Source organism: Marmota marmota, unplaced genomic scaffold, assembly GCF_001458135.2.
Source record: "Marmota marmota marmota unplaced genomic scaffold, marMar, whole genome shotgun sequence".
NCBI classification, from domain to species: Eukaryota; Metazoa; Chordata; class Mammalia; order Rodentia; family Sciuridae; genus Marmota; species Marmota marmota.
In genome coordinates this window covers 12,906,662-12,926,072 of record NW_026000093.1, presented here as the reverse complement: position 1 = coordinate 12,926,072, position 19,411 = coordinate 12,906,662, and the positions used below count along the sequence as shown (strand labels likewise).

General features: G+C 32.7%; 1 protein-coding gene across 18 annotated transcripts in view; it reads left to right on the top strand.

Moving 5' to 3' along the window:
- Positions 1-19,411, top strand: part of Cspp1 (centrosome and spindle pole associated protein 1) — a 115,244-nt gene that overhangs the window by 25,158 nt on the left and 70,675 nt on the right. For 9 of the 18 annotated variants that reach the window (XM_015485817.2, XM_048782967.1, XM_048782955.1 and 6 more), the window contains 5 exons: positions 7,217-7,320; positions 8,671-8,694; positions 12,426-12,506; positions 13,718-13,816; positions 14,505-14,941. In XM_015485817.2, coding sequence (XP_015341303.1) covers positions 7,217-7,320; positions 8,671-8,694; positions 12,426-12,506; positions 13,718-13,816; positions 14,505-14,941 — 745 coding nt within the window. The remainder of the gene's footprint in view (positions 1-7,216; positions 7,321-8,670; positions 8,695-12,425; positions 12,507-13,717; positions 13,817-14,504; positions 14,942-19,411) is intronic. The other 9 variants (XM_048782970.1, XM_048782965.1, XM_048782958.1 and 6 more) reach the window with 2 other exon arrangements.

Genomic DNA, 19,411 nt, shown 5'->3' with positions numbered 1-19,411 from the left:
GTGTCCACCAAAAGCTCACGTGTAAGACAATGCAAGAAGGTTTGGAGGAGAAATGATTAGGTTATAACCTCAACCGAATCAGTGAATTAATTAACTGAGTGGTAGCTGGAGGTGAGTAGGGTGTGGCTGGAGGAAGTGGTTCATTGGGGGCTTGGCTATGGGGTATATATTTTGTAACTCAAGAGTAGAATTGTTCTCTCTCTGCTCTCTGATCACAATATGAGCTGCTTCCCTCTGCCACCGTGATGTTCTATATCACCTTGAGCACCGAGGAAAAAAAAAGTCTGTTTTTTATGGACTAGACCTCTGAAACCAAGAGCCCTCAAATAAACTTTTCCTCCTCCATAATTGTTCTGGTCAGATCTTTTAGTCACAGCAGAAAAATAGTTGACTTTAAACATCATATTAGCTCATTAAGTTAATTAAGATGCCATTGTTAATTCATAGTTAAAAATTAGAATGTTTATAAAGTGTTCCTTATGGTTCTTGATTTTTACAAGCTGCCTCCAATGCTGTAAAAACTTTGGTACCAGATGACACAAATAAGAATTAAAAAGTTAGTGTTCTCTGTTGACTAAACCTTAAACTAATAAAATTATAATTCCAAAAGCATTACACATGGTTACTTGTCTACTAAGGCAATTATTATAAATGCCATTTGAATCAATAGTAGAAAAACATATATTCTTGATAAATAAAATCAAACTTAATATGAACAGTAATTTATAAGTGAAAATGAATCATTTTTTTCCTTTTTCCATGTAAACCCACTAAGTAGAATTGAAAAACACTGGTAAAATATTTCTTCAACACATAACTTTACACAAAGCTGGCAATTACTTGAGCTTGTTGGGATATAACATCCTTGCAGCATTGTCTGTCTCTCCTTGACACAGTAGAGTATTCATTATGACCTTATGTAACTAGATATTTAACTCTGGTTAGTAATTATTATTTATCCTCTCTCTGCAGTCAGCATGCCAAAAGCAGAAACAAAATGCTGAAAATAGTGTGTTCCCCATCCCTGCCCTTTTTCTCATTACTTCTTGTTCAGGCATTCATTTATATATTCATTTACACATTGATTTTTTTTAATTGCTTTTACTTTTTAAATATATGACAGCAGAATGCATCACAATTCTTATTACACATATAGAACACAATTTTTCATATCTCTGTTTGAATATAAACTATGTTCATACCAATTCATGTCTTCATACATGCACTTTGGATAATGATGTCCATCATATTCCACCATCATTGCTAACCCCCTGTCCTCTCCCTTCCCCTCCCACCCCTCTGCCCTATCTAGAGTTCATCCATTCCTCCCATGCTCCCTTCTCCCTATCCCACTATGAGTCAATCATCTTATATCAGAGAAAACATTTGCCATTTGTTTTTTTGGGATTGGCTAACTTCACTTAGTATTATCTTCTCTAACTCCATCTATTTACCTGCAAATGCTGTGATTTTATTCTCTTTTATTGCTGAGTAATAGTCCATTGTGTATATATGCCACATTTTTTTAATCCATTCACCTCCTGAAGGGCATCTAGGTTGGTTCCACAGTTTAGCTATTGTGAATCGTGCTGCTATAAACATTGATGTGGCTGTGTCCCTGTAGTATGCTGTTTTTAAGTCCTTTGGGTATAGACCCAGGAGAAGGATAGCTGAATCAAATGGTGGTCCATTCCAAGTTTTCCAAGGAATCTCCATACTGCTTTCCATATTGGCTGCACCAATTTGCAGTCCCACCAGCAGTGTACGAATGTACCTTTTCCCCCACATCCTCACCAACACTTATTGTTTTTCTTCATAATAGCTGCCATTCTGACTGGAGTGAGATGGTATCTTAGAGTAGTTTTGATTTGCATTTCTCTAATTGTTAGAGATGATGAACATTTTTTCATATATTTGTTGATTGATTGAATATCCTCTTCTGAGAAGTGTCTGTTCATGTCCTTTTCCCATTTATTGATTGGGTTTTTTGTTTTTTTGATGTTTAGCTTTTTGAGTTCTTTATATACCCTAGAGATTAGTGCTCTATCTAATGTGTGGGGGATAAAGTTTTGTTCCCAAGATGTAGGCTCTCTATTCACCTCACAGATTGTTTCTTTTGCTGAGAAGAGACTTTTTAGTTTGAGTCCATCCCATTTATCGACTCTTGATTTTAATTCTTGTGCCAAATGAGTCTTATTAAGGAAGTTGGGGCCTAATCCCACATGATGAAGATTAGGGCCTATTTTTTCTTCTATTAGATTGAGAGTCTCTGGTTTAATTCCTAGGTCCTTGATCCACTTTGAATTGAGTTTTGTGCATGGTGAGAGATAGGGGTTTAATTTCATTTTATTGCATATAGATTTCCAGTTTTCCCAGCATTATTTGTTGAAGATGCTATCTTTTCTCCAATGCATGTTTTTGGTACCTTTGTCTAATATAATTGTAATTTTGTGGGTCAGTCTCTATGTCCTCTATTCTGTACCATTGGTCTACCAGTCTGTTTTGGTGCCAATACCATGCTGTTTTTGTTACTATTGCTCTGTAATACAGTTTAAGGTCTGGTACAGTGATGCCACCTGCTTCACTCTTCCTGCTAAGGATTGCTTTAGCTATTCTGGGTCTCTTATTTTTCCAGATGAATTTCATGATTGCTTTTTCTATTTCTCTGAGGAATGCCATTGGGATTTTGATTGGAATCGCATTAAATCTGTATAGTGCTTTTGGAAGTATGGGCATTTTGATAGTTTGTGTATCCAAGAGCAAGGTAGATCTTTCTATCTTCTAAGGTTTTCTTTTATTTCTTTCTTTAGGGTTCTGTAGTTTTCATTGTATAGATCTTTCATCTCTTTTGTTGATTCCCAATTATTTTATTTTTTTGGAAGCTGTTGAGAATGGTATAGTTTTCCTCATTTCCCTTTCTGAGGATTTGTCACTGATATACAGAAATGCCTTTGATTTATGGGTGTTGATTTTATAACCTGCTACTTTGCTGAATTCACTTACTAGTTCTAGAAGTTTTCTGGTGGAGCTTTTTGGGTCTTCCAGGTATAGAATCATATCATCAGCAAATAGTGCCAATTTAAGTTCTTCTTTTTCCATGTGTATCCCTTTAATTTGCTTCATTTGTCTAATTGCTCTGGCCAGTGTTTCAAGAACTATGTTAAATAGAAGTGGTGAAAGAAGGCATCCCTGTCTTGTTCCAGTTTTTAGAGGGAATGCCTTCAATTTTTCTCCATTAGAATGATGTTGGTCTGGGGCTTACCATAGAATAGCCTTTATGATGTTGAGATATGTTCTTGTTATCCCTAGTTTTTCTAGTGTTTTGAACATGAAGGAGTTCTGTATTTTGTCAAATGCTTTTTCTGTGTCTATTGAGATGATGATATGATTCTTATCTTTGAGTCTATTGATGTAATGAATAACATTTATTGATTTCCGTATGTTGAACCAACCTTGTATCCCTGGGATGAATCCCACTTGATAATGCTGCACGATCTTTTTGATATGTTTTTGTATTTGATTTGCCAGAATTTTATTGAGAATTTTTGCATCTATGTTCATTAAAGATTTTGGTCTAAAGTTTTCTTTCTTTGATGTGTCTTTGCCTGGTTTTGGAATCAGGGTGATATTGACCTCATAGAATGAGTTTGTAAGTGCTGTCTCTTTTTCTATTTACTGAAATAAATTGAAGAGTATTGGTATTAATTCTTCTTTAAAGGTCTTGTAGAACTTAGCTGTGTATCTGTCCGGTCCTGGGCTTTTCTTGGTTTGTAGGCTTCTGATGGCATCTTCTATTTTATCACTTGATATTGGTCTGTTTAAATTGTGTATATCTTCCTTATTCAATCTGGACAAGTCATATGACTTAAGAAATTTGTCATTTCCTTCAGTCTTTTATTTTATTGGAGTATAAGTTTTCAAAATAATTTCTAATTATCTTTGTATTTCTGTAGTGTCTGTTGTGATATTACCTTTTTCATCACATATGCTGGTAATTTGAGTAGCTAAGGGTCTGTCAATTTTATTTATTTTTTCAAAGAACCAACTTTTAGTTTTGTCAATTTTTCAATTGTTTCTTTTATTTCGATTTCATTGATTTCAGCTGTAATTTTAGTTATTTCTTGCCTTCTACTGCTTTTTGTTGTTGATTTGTTCTTCTTTTTCTAGGGCTTTGAGATGTAAAGTGAGGTCATTTATTTGTTGACTTTTTCTTCTTTTAAGGAATGTACTCCATGCAATGAACTTTGCTCTTAGTGTCCCAGAAATTTAGATATATTGTGTCTGTGTTCTCATTTATGTCTAAGAATCTTTTAATCTCCTCTTTGATGTCTTCTGCAACCCATTGTTCATTCAGTAGCATATTGTTTAGTCTCCAGATATTGGAGTAATTTTTATTTTGACATTGATTTCCAATTTCATTCCATTATGATCTGATAAAATGCATGGTAGATCTCTACTTTTTTGTATTTGCTAAGAGTTGCTTTGTGGCATAGTATATGGTATATTTTAGAAAAGGATCCATGTGTTACTGAGAAGTATATCCGCTTGATGCAGGTTGAAATATTCTATATATGTCAGTTAAGTCTAAGTTATTGATTGTATTATTGAATTCTATAGTTTCTTTATTCAACTTTTGTTTCGAAGATCTATCCAGTGGTGAGAGAGGTGTGTTAAAGTCGCTGGAGATTATTGTGTTCTGATCAATTTGACTCTTGAACTTGAGAAGAATTTGTTTGAACATAGCTGAACCATTGTTTGGGGCATATATATTTTTGATTGTTATGTCTTGTTGGTGTATGGTTCCCTTGAGCAGTATGTAATGTCCATCTTTATCCCTTTTGATTAACTTTGGCTTGAAGTCTACTTTATTTGATATGAGGATGGAAACCCCTGCTTGCTTCCGCAGTCCATGTTGAGTGGTATGATTTTTTCCTAACCTTTCACCTTCAAGCTGTGTATGTCTTTTCCTATCAGATGAGTCTCCTGGAGTCAGCATATTATTGGGTCTTTTTTTTTTTTAATCCAATTTGCTAGCCTATGTCTTTTGATTGGTGAGTTTAAGTCATTAACATTCAGGGTTACTATTGAGACATGATTTGTATTCCCAGCCATATTTGTTTTTTTTTTTTTGTTATTTGCTTGACTTGATTTTCTTCTTTGATTAGTTTTTCTTTAGGGTACTACCTCCCTTTGCTGATGGATTGAAAAGACATTGATTTGATAAACATTTCTTGGGCACAAATTGTGTGCCTGGCATTATAAAATTGAGTAAAGCATGGGCCTTACCTTTGTGAATCTTAGTTTAATGTCACGTGATACTCCATTCTGAATGTGAGACTCAAAATGTCTTCTCTCCTCAGGCTTAACTTCTGTATTTTAAAAAAGGTTTAGATTCCTTTGTGAGCAAAGAGTTTTTTTCTAACATGATATAAAATCACAAGCATATAAAATGCTTTAGATTCTTATAAGATTCTTTAGATTCTTGAAGAGTTGGGAGCATGGAATCCTCTATTAAACTTATCACCAAGGAGTTAAACAGGCCAGAAGTATTTATCCAGAGAATTCTAGAGTGCTTATAGTGGGGAGTAGAATTTTGTATTCAGTAAAATTTAATAGACATCCATTTATGCTTATACTACTTTGACCTTCCCCAACCCAAGTTTTTCAGTGATGTAATAAAGCAGTGATATGACATATGCTTGATTATTTAGCTGCATTATGAGAATAAGGCACAAAAATGGTGATTTTTGTAGGAGTTTATAAATTGCAATCATTTATTTCATCTATAGTGCTTGTAGTACTATAAATTTTTTATTATGTTAAGAAATGATAATTTTTAAATACTATAATAGTATATTTATATATGGGTGCTAATAAAGGGGTAGAAGCTTTAGAAATCTGAATACTCGGGGCTGGGGATGTGGCTCAAGCGGTAACGCGCTCGCCTGGCATGCGCGGGGTGCTGGGTTCGATCCTCAGCACCACATAAAAATAAAATAAAGATGTTGTGCCCACCGAGAACTGAAAAATAAATATTAAAAAATTCTCTCTTTCTCTTAAAAAAAAAAAAGACATCTGAATACTCATTTGATATCTGTGGTTCTTGACATAGTATTTTACTATTCACTGTTTGAAAAACGTGATTTTTTAACATCTCTATTGAGATATAATTCACATATCATAAAGTTTACCATAAAGTATACAAACAGGTGGTTTTTAGTATGTTTACAAGTTGTACATTAATCACCTTTGTCATTATCCCAACATGTAGTTTAATTTTTGAATTTTATGAAGAGGAACTCTACTCAAAATGAAGGTTTTTTTCAAAAATTAACATCTAGTTTTTAAGAATACATATATTTTTATTTGTAGATTGACACAATACCTTTATTTTACTTGTTTATTTTTTTATTTGGTGCCGGGGATTGAACATAGTGCCTCACGCGTGCTATAGGCAAGCACTCTACCATTGAGCTACAACCAACATCCATTTTTTTTATCATCCCATTTCTTTTTGATGATTTGGAGATTATTAAAATGGTAAATTTCATATTATGTAATTTTTACCACAATAAAAAATTATGTGAAGTCAGAACTGGTGGCTTAACTTCAGAATTTTATTTGAAACTTCATCCTAAGCAATACCTACCTGGTCCTAGTAATTTTTTTCTCAGAAAACAAGTTATAACAAAGATATTCTTGTTTGCTAAACAAATTATTAATCTTCCTAGACTGAGAAACAGACACATTAAAATTGTTGTAGGTATTTTTTTCTATAAAAGTTAAAGTAAAATTGAGTGAAGAGGTGAAGGTAATTAGTTTTTCTTTGTTTTAATTTTGCTGTCCTTGAAAAAGCAATATGCTTAACTATGCAGGACCATTTGTCTGAACAGGAAAAGTAAATATAACACACATACATAAATATATATGCAGTAATATAAAAGTATTTTTTTTGTAGATGCATAGAAAAATCTCTAAAAGAAGACAGAAGAAACATAACATTGGTTTTTGAGGGCAAATGAAGGTCCGTAGGAATGATATTTTTCATTATGTTTATGTATTACCCATTGAAACATTTTATGTAAACTTTTCCTGATCCTATTCTCAGCATCAACGTAACTATATTCTTTCTTACTTAGCTTTGATACATGAGGTAAACATTATTGAATATGTCTAAAAATGAACTATATTGCGTAATAAATTGTTTTCTTTCTAGGAATTGATTATGGATTAAGTTTACCACTTGGGGAAGACTATGAACGGAAGAAACATAAATTAAAAGAAGAATTGCGGCAAGATTATAAACGCTATCTTACTCAGGTAATGAGTTTCATTAATGAATTGGATCTTATTCTTCAGAATTTGTCTTTTAAATTTTGTTTTTGTATAGTTTAATTATGTGCATTGTTTTTCAGTGGTCTCTAGTAAGGTAATATAGTTAAAGTTGGGGGAGATGACTTTGGTAGAAAAATGATGCTTAGCACTCATGCCATGGAATAATATAGGCTTTTCCTAAGGGGTATAGCTCATTGGGAAAGTTTGTGCTTAGCATGTGTGAGTTCCTGTGTTTGATCCCTAGCACCTGGAGTTGGGGAAGCAGTAAGCATCAGACTCTGAACCTTTGGAGTAGTTCAGTGGGTTCTAATTTTATAAAATTGTTAGACTTTGGTTGGTCATGTTTTCTGTAAAGTAATCAGTGTTTAAAGGAGCCTAATTATGCTTTCCCAAGCCTTTACTTCCCCCTAACTATGTATTAAAATGATATATGGAATTCTAGTTGCTAATTATTTTTCTTTCTTTCTTTCTTTTTTTTAAAAAATATTTTGTTTTAGTTGTAGCTGGACACAATACCTTTATTTTATTTTTATGTGATGCTGAGGAATGAACTTGGCACCCCGCACTTGCTAAGCAAGCGCTCTACTGCTGAGCCACAATCCCGGCCCTGCTAATTATTTTTCTATGAGCTAAGTTTATGACATTTTTTTTTTTTTTGGATGCTGGGGATTGAACTCAGGGACACTCAACCACTGAGCCATACATCCCTAGCCCTGTTTTGTATTTTATTTAGAGTCAGGGTCTCACTGAGTTGCTAAGTACCTTGCTTTTGCTGAGGCTCGTTTTGAACTTGCGATTCTCCTGTCTCAGCCCCCAAAGCTACTGGGATTATGGTGTGCACCACTGCACCTGGCAAGCTTATAACATTTGATTTAACCTACTTATTAACTGCTAAAATCCATGCTTTTTTTTTTTTTCTGAAGTCAGTGAAGAGACACTGATATATTTAAATTGGTTAAGAATAGGATCATTCTGAAAGCTTGCGTGTATAGCTCAGTGGTAGAGCACTTGCCTAGCACATGTGAAGCACTGGGTTAGATCCTCAGTATTTGCTAAATGAATTTAATGATTCATTTAGCAAAAATCTTATTTTAGGTCTATTTTTAAAATTATTAAATTTTCATTAAGTTTTAGAATGAAATTTACTTTTTAGGTTATAAAAATATTTTAAACGATCATGATGTTTCTTGTCATCCTAATATATTATTTGGTTTTTTCACTGCTTTATAATGTTTGCTTCAAATGTACTAGTGATCTCTTATTTATTATAATTTGCATATGGAGAGAATGGACTTTGAATACAATTTATCAATGGTTTGTTTTTCTTGACTTTAGGGAATTACACAAGCAAAAAGAAAGGTAGGGTTACCTGCAAAATATTTTCTTTTAGTTTTGTGTTTTTAAAGATATAGTAGCTTGCAATCATCTGCATTGATATGGTTCAAACCAGTTAGAGAAACAGCTTCATTTGTCATTTCAAGTCTTTTGAATGGTACCATTTTGTATCTTTGGTTTTAGCTTTGCAAAATGACAGTCTACATATCAAAATTTCTCATTAATATAATCATTAGTTTTGATTCATGCTTGGCATTTGTTTTATTTTCTTATGCTTCCTTTATAATATTCTGCAGCTATTGAAAGTTCATTTGTTTTCAGCATGTTAGTTTTTGTTGACTAAATTATGATAATTATGGTAAGATTAATAGAATAGTCAAGATATTTGAAAATGTTTTGAACTTTGTATTATCAGGATTTGAATTGCTTGATATTTTTGTGCCCAAAACTGGATTGCATTTGTAAATTTATATTGGAGAACAAAGAGAAGCAGTTTTATTGTTTTTCAAAACTATTTTTAAAGAGAATCTCACACATTTGTTTACCACTCAGCTAACGTTTTTAAATTGTTGATTATGAAGATGTCTTCAAGGGGTTTTAAGTCTAAAAGGCAAGAACATTCATAAAATTCAGAAAGTGATAGTGAGAGATGTTATTTTGTAAGGCATTACAGGGTAGATTGAATTTGGACAATCAAAAGAGAGAATCAAGGAGAGAAAGCTTTTTTGACATTAAATATAGAAGGAAGAAGGACTTAAGGATAAACTTAGGTTTGTATGATTGAGACATACTAGATTTACTAGTTTGAATGGATCAGAGCATGATTCTTTTTCAGGGTAGAAAGAAATAATGATGTAGATAGATAGGATCAGATTGGAAGGCAGTAGATTTTTAACTTACATGTGGTAGGAAGTAGCCTGTGAAAAGTATGATAACTGTGTTGTAGGACAGTTAGTTCTCTGTTAGAGACTCTCATTGCTTAAATTACTACTCTATAGCTTCTTTTTTTTGGGGGGGGGTGGGTAACAGGAATTGAACTTAGGAGCAATCAACTACTGAGCCACATCCCCAGCCCTATTTTGTATTTTCTTTAGAGACAGGGTCTCACTGAGTTGCTTAGCACCTCCCTTTTGCTGAGGCTGGCTTTGAATTTGCAATCCTCCTGCCTCAGCCTGGGATTATAGGTGTGTGCCATTGTGCCTGGCTGTATAGCTTTTTAATTTTTTTTTGGAGTTCTTCCTCCAGTTAGTCATTTATTTAAAAACATCAGAGGCAATAACACGATGCTAAAAATAAACATGTATCGATTACCCAATACATACTTACAAAAACCTTCTGTCCATTATAAATGGTGAATGCAAATAGACCATCCACCAACCCTTAGTGCATTATTATTTTCACAAGTAAAATAGGAAAGGAAAATAGTGAATTTAATGCTATTCAGCACCTTTAGTAAAGTCAAAAGACTCAACATCATATACATATATCTGAGTAGCTTTTTAACTTGATCACGTTGCACTAATTCTCAGTCCATTCTCTATACTACTTTCCAGAATGATCTTTTTTTAAAATTTTTTGTAGTTTAGATGGATATAATGCTTTTATTTTATTTATGTTTCATATGGTACTGAGGATTTAACCCAGTGCTTCACATGTGCTAGGCAAGTGCTCTACCACTGCATACACGCAGCCTTTCAGAACGATCCTATTCTTAACTGATTTAAATATATCAGTGTCTCTTCACTGACTTCAGGAAAAAAACCATCAAATTCCTTAGCATGATGCATCTCTTTCAGGTCCCAGGCTGTCCAAAAGGGACCTCATTTCTATTCTTCTCATTCTCACTTCCTAGATGGCTGTGCTATATGTGGCTTTAAAAAATTAAAAAAAAATTTCTTTTGGTTACAGCAAGTATGACCATTTAGTGTATTGATGCCTCCCAAATTCCCAAATGTATCAGAATTTGGGCACATAGTAGGCACTCACTGTTTACCAAATGAACGAGGAATGACTAAAATTCAGCCTTTTGAAAAACTATGTTGTCCTTATTTATTTTTCATTTTATTGAAAATTACAAACATTCTAGACTTGTGTTGAAAGGTTGAGAATAAGGAATTGCCCAGTGAAGGAGTGAGGTTTTTTTCCTTTTGTAATAGGAATTGAACCCAGGGGTGCTTTTCAATGAGCTACATCCCCAGTCCTTTTTATTTATTTTTTTTATCTTGAGATAGAGTCTTGCTAAGTTTCTGAGTGTCTGTCTAAATTGCTGAGGCTGGCCTTGACCTTGCAATCCTCCTGCCCCATGATCCTCCTACCTCACAATCCTCTTTTCTTGCTGACCTCCTGCCTCAGCCTCTGAAGTTTCTGGGATTATAGGCCTGGCTCAGGAGTGAGGATTTATATCTGTCTTTCCAGCCTGAGAATTCAGAACATGTTGTTTTTGTTTTTGTGCATTTATGAATGATTAGGTTTATAGTGTTTTGGTATATAGGAGGTAAACTGACTTAAGGGTCTGCTTGGGTGTCTTGTTTCCTTTGACAAAAAAGTTTTGTACAGCCAACATTCAAGTGAACTTTTATAGCACTGCACATTTGTAAATTCATATCTAATGAAACTTCATTAATCACTTTGTTTTACTAACACTCTGTTCCCATAATATTTTGAATATAATGCTATTGTAACCATGCATATTGTAATTATTTAAATGTCTGTTTTCCAGTTAACTGTAAAATCTCTTGAGTAGAGAGAACATAGAATTAACATAGTACATTTTGTACATTTTGTCTAACATAGTACCTGGAAAGCATTAGTTGGTAGATATTATTTAAAGAATAAATAAAAGGCATGCTAATAAGCCTTGATTGATTTAATCTTCATAACCTGGTGATGTAGAGGATATTATCCCCATTTTACCTATGAAGAAACTGAGGAGTTAAGTAACTTATTTCACCTGGAATACCAAATAGAAGTACCAGTAAGTTGGGGATTGTGTACAGTTTTTACTATTGCTTGTATTTGCTTTATAATGTTCACAGAGATTTTACATTTTGTAGCCTGCTGGATACTTATACCAGCTTTGGTAGATAGGCAGGGCAGGTGCCATTCTCATTTATGGAAGAAATCTGTCAGAGAAGTTAGCTGACTTGCTCAGTGTTACACAACTAATAAGTGTTGAGGCTAGTTGTAGAGTCTAGGTCTTTTGCCACCCAGTCTAATGCTCTACTACACTACCTCACTTAAATGCTTAATGAACATGAATGTAGGGACACATAAAGAAACAGCATTCATAGTTTTTATATTTTGTCGATTGAGTAGAGCTTTTTTTTTTATCAATTTGAGGAACATAGGAAAAAAAAAAACATTGTGAACATGCATTAGGATATTTGTGAGGAAGTTTAAAACTTTCCTTAAGTACAAAAGAACAGTAGAGCACTGAGAATGAAGAATATATGCTTAGAATAATATAAATTGGAAAAATCTTCTTTTTTATGCTTTTAACCCTTACTAATCAATAGTTATAAGTGTAAATGAAAATTAAGTGCAGATCCTATTTTTTAGGGATTTGTGATTGGAAGAAAATTCTTTTTTTCCAATAACTTTTGGTATGGACTCTATAGATTGTAGTTTCTGTTTTCATCTCCATTTCATTCTTTTGCTCTGCATAATGTGAGTATTTAGAATGTAGAATATAAAGACTTTTATAACATATAAAAAGGCAATTGGGTAATATTTTTTTTTAATGTGTATATATACAGAAAAATTTTCTATCTACGGGTGAAACAGATCCATCTACTCTGGGAGTTTCTCTTCCTATTGGTGAGAGGTTATCTGCTAAGGTAGGTGGGTAGGAGTAGTTACTATGGGTAGCAATTTTTTGAGGCATCAGAAGCATGAGATGACACACTCCTAAGTTACGTGCAAACAGATGATCACATAATTTTTTCAAATTTGAGTGTATTTCTTTTAAAAAAATATGAAGTCTCCAATTGTGCTGTTTAAAAAAGTGTTTTGATCATTACATTTATAACCATATAATGTGATACATTTCTTTAATATGTTGATTTTTTTCTTATTTGATTATACTTAATTGAATATTCAGAATTTATTTATTTTTTATTGGTTTCTAATCTACAAAGTTGGTGCTATGTGACAGCAGTGAAATGAGAGCCTATAGGCATGAGGGTAGGAGCTATTTGAGTGTGTATTTCAGTCATTCTCCAACAACATGTCCATATTTTTTAAGAGTTGATAATGATAAAGCACTCTATACCTTTTGTACAGACTCAATTCCCAAGGTAGACATAATCTTTAAGACAAAATGGGAGCCTGGGGTTATAGCTCAGTGAAGCACTTGGGTTCGATCCTCAGCATTATGTAAAAATAAATAATCAATAAAATAAAGGTATTAAAAAAAAGACAAAATGGATAGACGTTTCAAAAGACAGACCTGTGTTCTTTAACACTCAAGATAATTTCTTGGTGTAATATATTTGTGTTTCAACAGAACATGTCCATTATAGTAATTTAGTATCTGTGTAATCTTTTTGTTTGTTTAAAAGATAATAAGAGCCAATTTTCAACCTTATGAAGGAAATGGTTAACCATAGGTGTTTCACGGATGGATTAGGGGATATGAATGTTTTTGGCAGAATGACCCTGATATGGCTAAGCTTGCTTTTTGATAAATAAACATGAAGTCTAAGGACTTATGGGGCATATCTCTTTGGAAATATCATCCAGTCTCTGTAAGTACTGAAATATAAGTGGAGATGTTTCATAACTACAGCAGATCTGTTCTCTTAAAGAACTCATGTGCTATTGGACCAAAACATGTAGCCATTTGTAAGTGGCAAGAGAAACTTGGGGAGCTGCAATGATGGTCATACCTTTTTCTGCTTCTCCTCTTCCTTGCAGTGACTTTCTGTTTTTGAAATTATTAGTAAAACTTGATTTTGGATAAAGGCTCTGATTTGTATAATTCTATTTGACATTAAGATTCTTCTTTCTGAAGTTAAAGTTAATATTGCCTTTTGATTTCTAATTTAAGGAAAGATTGAAACTTGAACGCAACAAAGAATACAATCAATTTCTCAGGGATAAGGAAGAATCGATTGAAAAGTTCAAACAGTTAGAAAAGCATACTGAGGTAGGTTTGCTTTTAAAGTAAAATTTTATTACCACAGGCTGAATATTTGGTACTTACTTGAAAAGCTTTCTATGTTTTAGATATGTCAATTAGTTTTTATCTATAAACATTTGAAAAATTAAGCCAAATGAAGCCAGATACAGAACATTTAAACATTTAGTTTTGAAAACTGCTTTATCTCATTGAAAAACTTTTCCTACTTTTTAAAATTACCTCATTGGTGAGATTTAATTTTAGAGATCAGTTTTGCTAAGAGATTTTTGTTTATTAAGGTTTTTTTTTTATATTGACAATTTCTAGCTCTCTAAACATTTTTCTTTCTTCCAAATTTTAGAATGATGTTATTAAGGCTAAGTTTTACCACCTTCTATGATCTTTGTGTTGAGAAAGGGTTTAATTAGTATGTAACATTTAAGTACCAAAATATGTCTGATATCTTTTGGGATAGCAATTTGCATTTAGTTTATTTTCTGTTTTTGTAGTGTTAGTGTTGCCTTTCCATTGATACTTAATTTTTATTGTAAAATTTCCTTGATGTTCTTTTTATCTCCAAAAGGAAAGATATTTATTATGGGCTATTAAATGTCTGAGTTGAGATGATAGACTAAGTACTATAGTGACTTTAGTTACCTTTAAAGTAACAGTATCACATTAAGATTTGTTTCTTTTTTCTTTTCTAATTAAACAGCCTAAGAATCAAAGAAATAAAAATTCTACTAGTCAAGTTAAACCTGATTTACCTCCACAAATACAAATATCTAGCACAAATTCAGAGGGTACTAAGAGAGAGAATTTAACTTCAGAGGCATATGAAGAGCTTCTAAACCAGAGAAGACTAGAGGAGGACAGATACCGACAATTAGATGATGAAATTGAATTAAGGAATAGAAGAATTATTAAAAAAACTACTGATGAAGTGGACATTTCTAATACAAAACATCAAAGGTTTGGTAGCAAGACTGGCATTCCAGAAAGAAGATTTCGCAGGTTTAATGAGGATTGTGTTTTTGATAGACATTATCACATACCAGACCAAGATCCTGAAATAAGTGAAGAAATGGATGAGAGGTTTAGATATGAAAGTGATTTTGATAGAAGACCTTTGAGAGTGTATACAAATAACAGGTATTTATATCTTCATTTTTATTTTCTTTATTTGTTTAAAGTCATTGTTACTTTTTATCATTATGTTAGGGAGAAGGAGTTTAATTTGATTTACTATATTTGATTAATTTTAAGTTTTATGAAGCACAATTTTTTTTGTGCCACTAAGAGGGGTGAAAAAAAAAAAAAAACCAAGATGGAGACCCCGTTGCAAAGCTGGAACACTGATAGGCTGTGTCCTTAAAGTAAAAAATGGGAAATAGACATTCTCAAAGAAAGGGTCATAAAGGAACTTCTGTGTTTCTTGGCACTGAATGGAGGGAGTAAATTACCAAAATCTTCCCTGAGAATTTGAATTGTAGACGATTGCTGATTCAGGTTCATAGTCTGAATTTATACTGCCAGTGGTGTCAAACAAACAAAACAAAACAAAACAAAACAAAAAAACAACCTACAAAAAAACCCAAGGCAAGAATGCAAAGTTTTCTTGATTGATAGTGTCTCTAAATGACTGGCAGGAGTAAAATAACTTCTGTCTTCAATAACTTGACTTAAAACTAGGCCATCCCAATTTATGATGTTAAAATGTGGGTAAAAAGGATACCTTAACATAAATGGAATATAATTTATTCCTTTAATGTTCATATGCTGTATTTTTCATCAAATATTTAACATTCATATAAGTGAAATGGCTTTTTTTAAAATCAGATTTTCAGATGCTTTTCAGTTTGTTTTTGTGAGACTGTAATTTCTTAACTACTACAAAGAAGTCTTATTGTCATATTTGTCTTAATACTGAAAACTTACCATATGTTTGCCTAACTTTGGATTTAGATATGCAGATGTCACAAGGTGTAGCATTTGTCATTAACTTACAATGAAGTTATTTTGCAGTTCTTTTATTCCCTTAATCATATTCTGACTTGAATGTCAAAGGAAGCAAATATTTTCTTTTATGAGGTCTTTCTTTTTAACAAAAGCCCATGGATTTGGGAAGTAGTAAGTTAACTTGTATGTTTAAAGCCACAGACTAGATAGATTCCTTTTGGGTCACAGGTATAGTTTTAATTTGGTATTAACTCTAAAGCTCAGCTAAACCAAAAGAACTTCTCAGAGGCACACAAGACCTAAACGGAATCTCTGGACTTCGATTTGAAATCAGGGTGTTCTTAGGCATTAAGAGAGTGTATTCTTGGATATTATCATTAAGAAGTAACCCCTTAACCATGAGAGGATTGAATAGAGAGAGCAATAGAAAAACCATTGCTGAATCTCATTAGTTCCTTTCTTCAGAGAAAACTTCATTTGTCTCAGGAAGGTTTCTAAAATAAGTTGTAAAACCACTATTAGCTTTGTTAAAATGAACTAATAGGGATGATTAAAAGTGATTAAATTCTAAATTTATTAGATGGAAGCTTGGAGAAGACTTTATTGAAAGGAAGCTTAGTAAATGAAGGAAATTCCATAAAATTATATATAACACACACACACACACACACACACACACATATTCATAGGAAATAAGGTGGCTGACTTTCTAAACTATAACTTGTTTTCCCAGCTTAGGTTCTCTTGAAGTTTTTTCTTAAGATCATACATTAGTTACTTTAAAATATTTATGCAATCTCTAGTTGTAAACAGCAGTTGTTTCTTAATTTAACAAAGTTAAACACAGTCATATCAATAATTTTATGAAGTTGCTGCCTTAAGATTTTATGATCTTTTTAGTAAAAGGTAAAAGATTTTCATGATCTGAAGAGGAACCAGTATTATGGTCTTTGTAGTGAAATGTATATTTCTGTTCTTTTTCTTGGATTCTTAAACATTTCTTTTGTATTGATTTTATTGAAATTATCAGTGACAGGTGGCTTTTATAATCTTGTTACTGAATTTTTTTTCCTTCATTGGAAGGTACACCTTAGGACATTTTTTGTATGAACTGGTCACTGGGAAATCTGTGGGTTTTACTTTAGATTTTAGCAGAGACTTTGATCTTATACATAAATAAAATTGTTAAATTTCTTAGATTTAGAGTGAACTTTGAAAATGACCTCATATGATGCTTGTTTTATTATTTGTATATAATGAAGAGCCTTTAAAACACATTTTAATATGGATACTTTGGATATAGTGGAATAAAATAAGTTAAAATTGTAAATTTGAATACTGTCTTTAGACAACTGAAAGTCCAGGAAGTCAGTCACAAGTTCTTGGGTGATTTTTGAACAAAGTTTTGAATGTCTAAGTGACCTTTAATTCTAGGATCACAAATTATGCTTTAAGATATTTGTAGCTTAATTTCTCTGTGTTAAAATTTTCATTGTTATAGATAATCTTTTAATCATATCAATTAATTTCTTTTGTGTGTTGTACTGTGGGTTCCCAGGTTTGGTGATTTGCTAGAAGATGGGACTTTGTATATAGTTATATTAATGGTTATGATTTATTGCATCAAAGGATATAAGGAAAAATGAGCTAAGGGAAAAAGTGCATTTTGACAAAGTCAGAAAGAAACCAGAGAGGCGCTGCTTCTAAAAGTCCTTTCCCAGTGAAGTCAAACAGGAAATGCTTCATTATTCCAGCACTGAATTGTGACAACCAGGAAACTCATTTGAGACTCAGTACCCAAGATTTTTATTTGGGGCTGCCCAGGGTTTTGTTTGGGGGCGAGTCATGTAGTTATTGCTTTTCTAGCTGTATTAAAATTTGAGACTCCCTGAAGGAAAGAGGTATTTCAGCATGAACTATATTGTTTGTGTAAATAGTTTAGGAATATTGAGCCATTCTGGGTATAGTGAGAACCCTTTTTAAACTCTTATGTTCCAGGTTCTAGCCTAGGGTCACCTGTACAATCCAAGCTTTCTAAGAATAGTCGGTTTCAGACTTGCACTGTTAGATCTTCTTCACATGTATATTTGTAGAGATCTAATATAACTAAATCTGGTTACCTGGCATTGTTAATTATAAATTTGAATTTGAGTTTATATTTATCTCTTATTTCAGTAGCAGAAATAGGGAATGATCCTAAACTGATGTGTGAGCTCAAGAGATGCACCTAGGCTTTAGGTTAGCTAAAACCAGCTTTTTTTTTTTTTTTTTTTAAAGTAAATTGACGTAATTTTGAAATTCTTTTTTAAAAGGGCCTGTGAAGAATTCAGTTTTAGATGTGATGAAAAGTGGAAACCATAAATGTATCATGCCAAGTCAAGTTATTAAGATTAAAATATTAATAGTTTTTTCTTTGCAGGTGATATTAACAATGGCTTGTGTGATAGAAACAAAAGAAAGACTTTTATATGCTTATGCAATGGAGAATAAAAAGTTCCTTTTTTAAAACAAAAAATTACCAGGTTCATTAATCTGATAATGAAATTCATCTAAAATATTGAGTACTTAAACAACCATGTTTCTTCTATCAGTACTGTTGAGAAAGATTTGTTAACTCGAATACTGGTTTTCATGGGGTTGGTCAATGTTGGTGTAAAAAGTCATGTTGTTTTCTGTGGTATGAGAAATTAATATTAAAAAAAATCAGTGTTTGCCAAATGGAAAAAAAAGTTAATTAAAAAACATTTTTTCATTGTTATTTTCCAAAAAGGTTTTAAAGAAGAAAATTTTTAAAAATCTAATCTTTCTTTTTGTTTATGAACCTTGTAACTAACATGAACTAATCATTTCAGCCCACACTTCACATTTTCCATTCAGCTTTTGGTAACATTTATTTTTTAATATGGTTTGCATTGTTGGCAAATGTCATCTTTTTCTATATTTGGGTTAATTTAATGGTAAGACTGTGACTATATTTTTAAGTTAAAAAGGTTTGTATGTGCAGTAAACAAATTTCCAGGATATGATTTTGAATTAGAAAACAATATCATTTTGAATTTCGATAATCTTTATGAGTGCAGGGACCATGTATCCCAGTGCCCAAAAGAGTTTGGCATGTACAAGGCACACAATTTCACTTAAGTGAATGATTAAAAAAAAAAAAACGCCTCAGAGCCAGTCTTAGGTGCATGCCTGTATCCCCAGCGGCTCGGGAGATTGAGGCAGACAAGTTGCAAGTCCAGCGTCAGCCTCAGCAGTTTATCAAGGCCCTAAGCAACTTAGCAAGACCTTGTCTCAAAATAAAACATAAAAAGGGCTGGGGATATGGGAATGTGGCCACATAAAACATCCCTGGGTTAAATCCTTGGTACCGAAAACAAAATAAAATCAAACAAAAGTGAACAAAAAGAACCACTCCCTGCAACAGTCTTAGTATATTACCTGAATTTAACTTTAAAAATATGTCTCAACATTGTAATTTTGAAATAAAAAATTTCTAGATATTATATTGAAATGAGTATAATACACTAGGGGCTGAGAATGTGACTTAGTGGTAGAGAGCACTTGTCTAGAATACATGAGGCCCTGGGTTTGATCCCTAGAACTGAAAACAAACAAAGAAACCTAAAACACATCCACGAAACAAATTTACCCCTCCCCCCC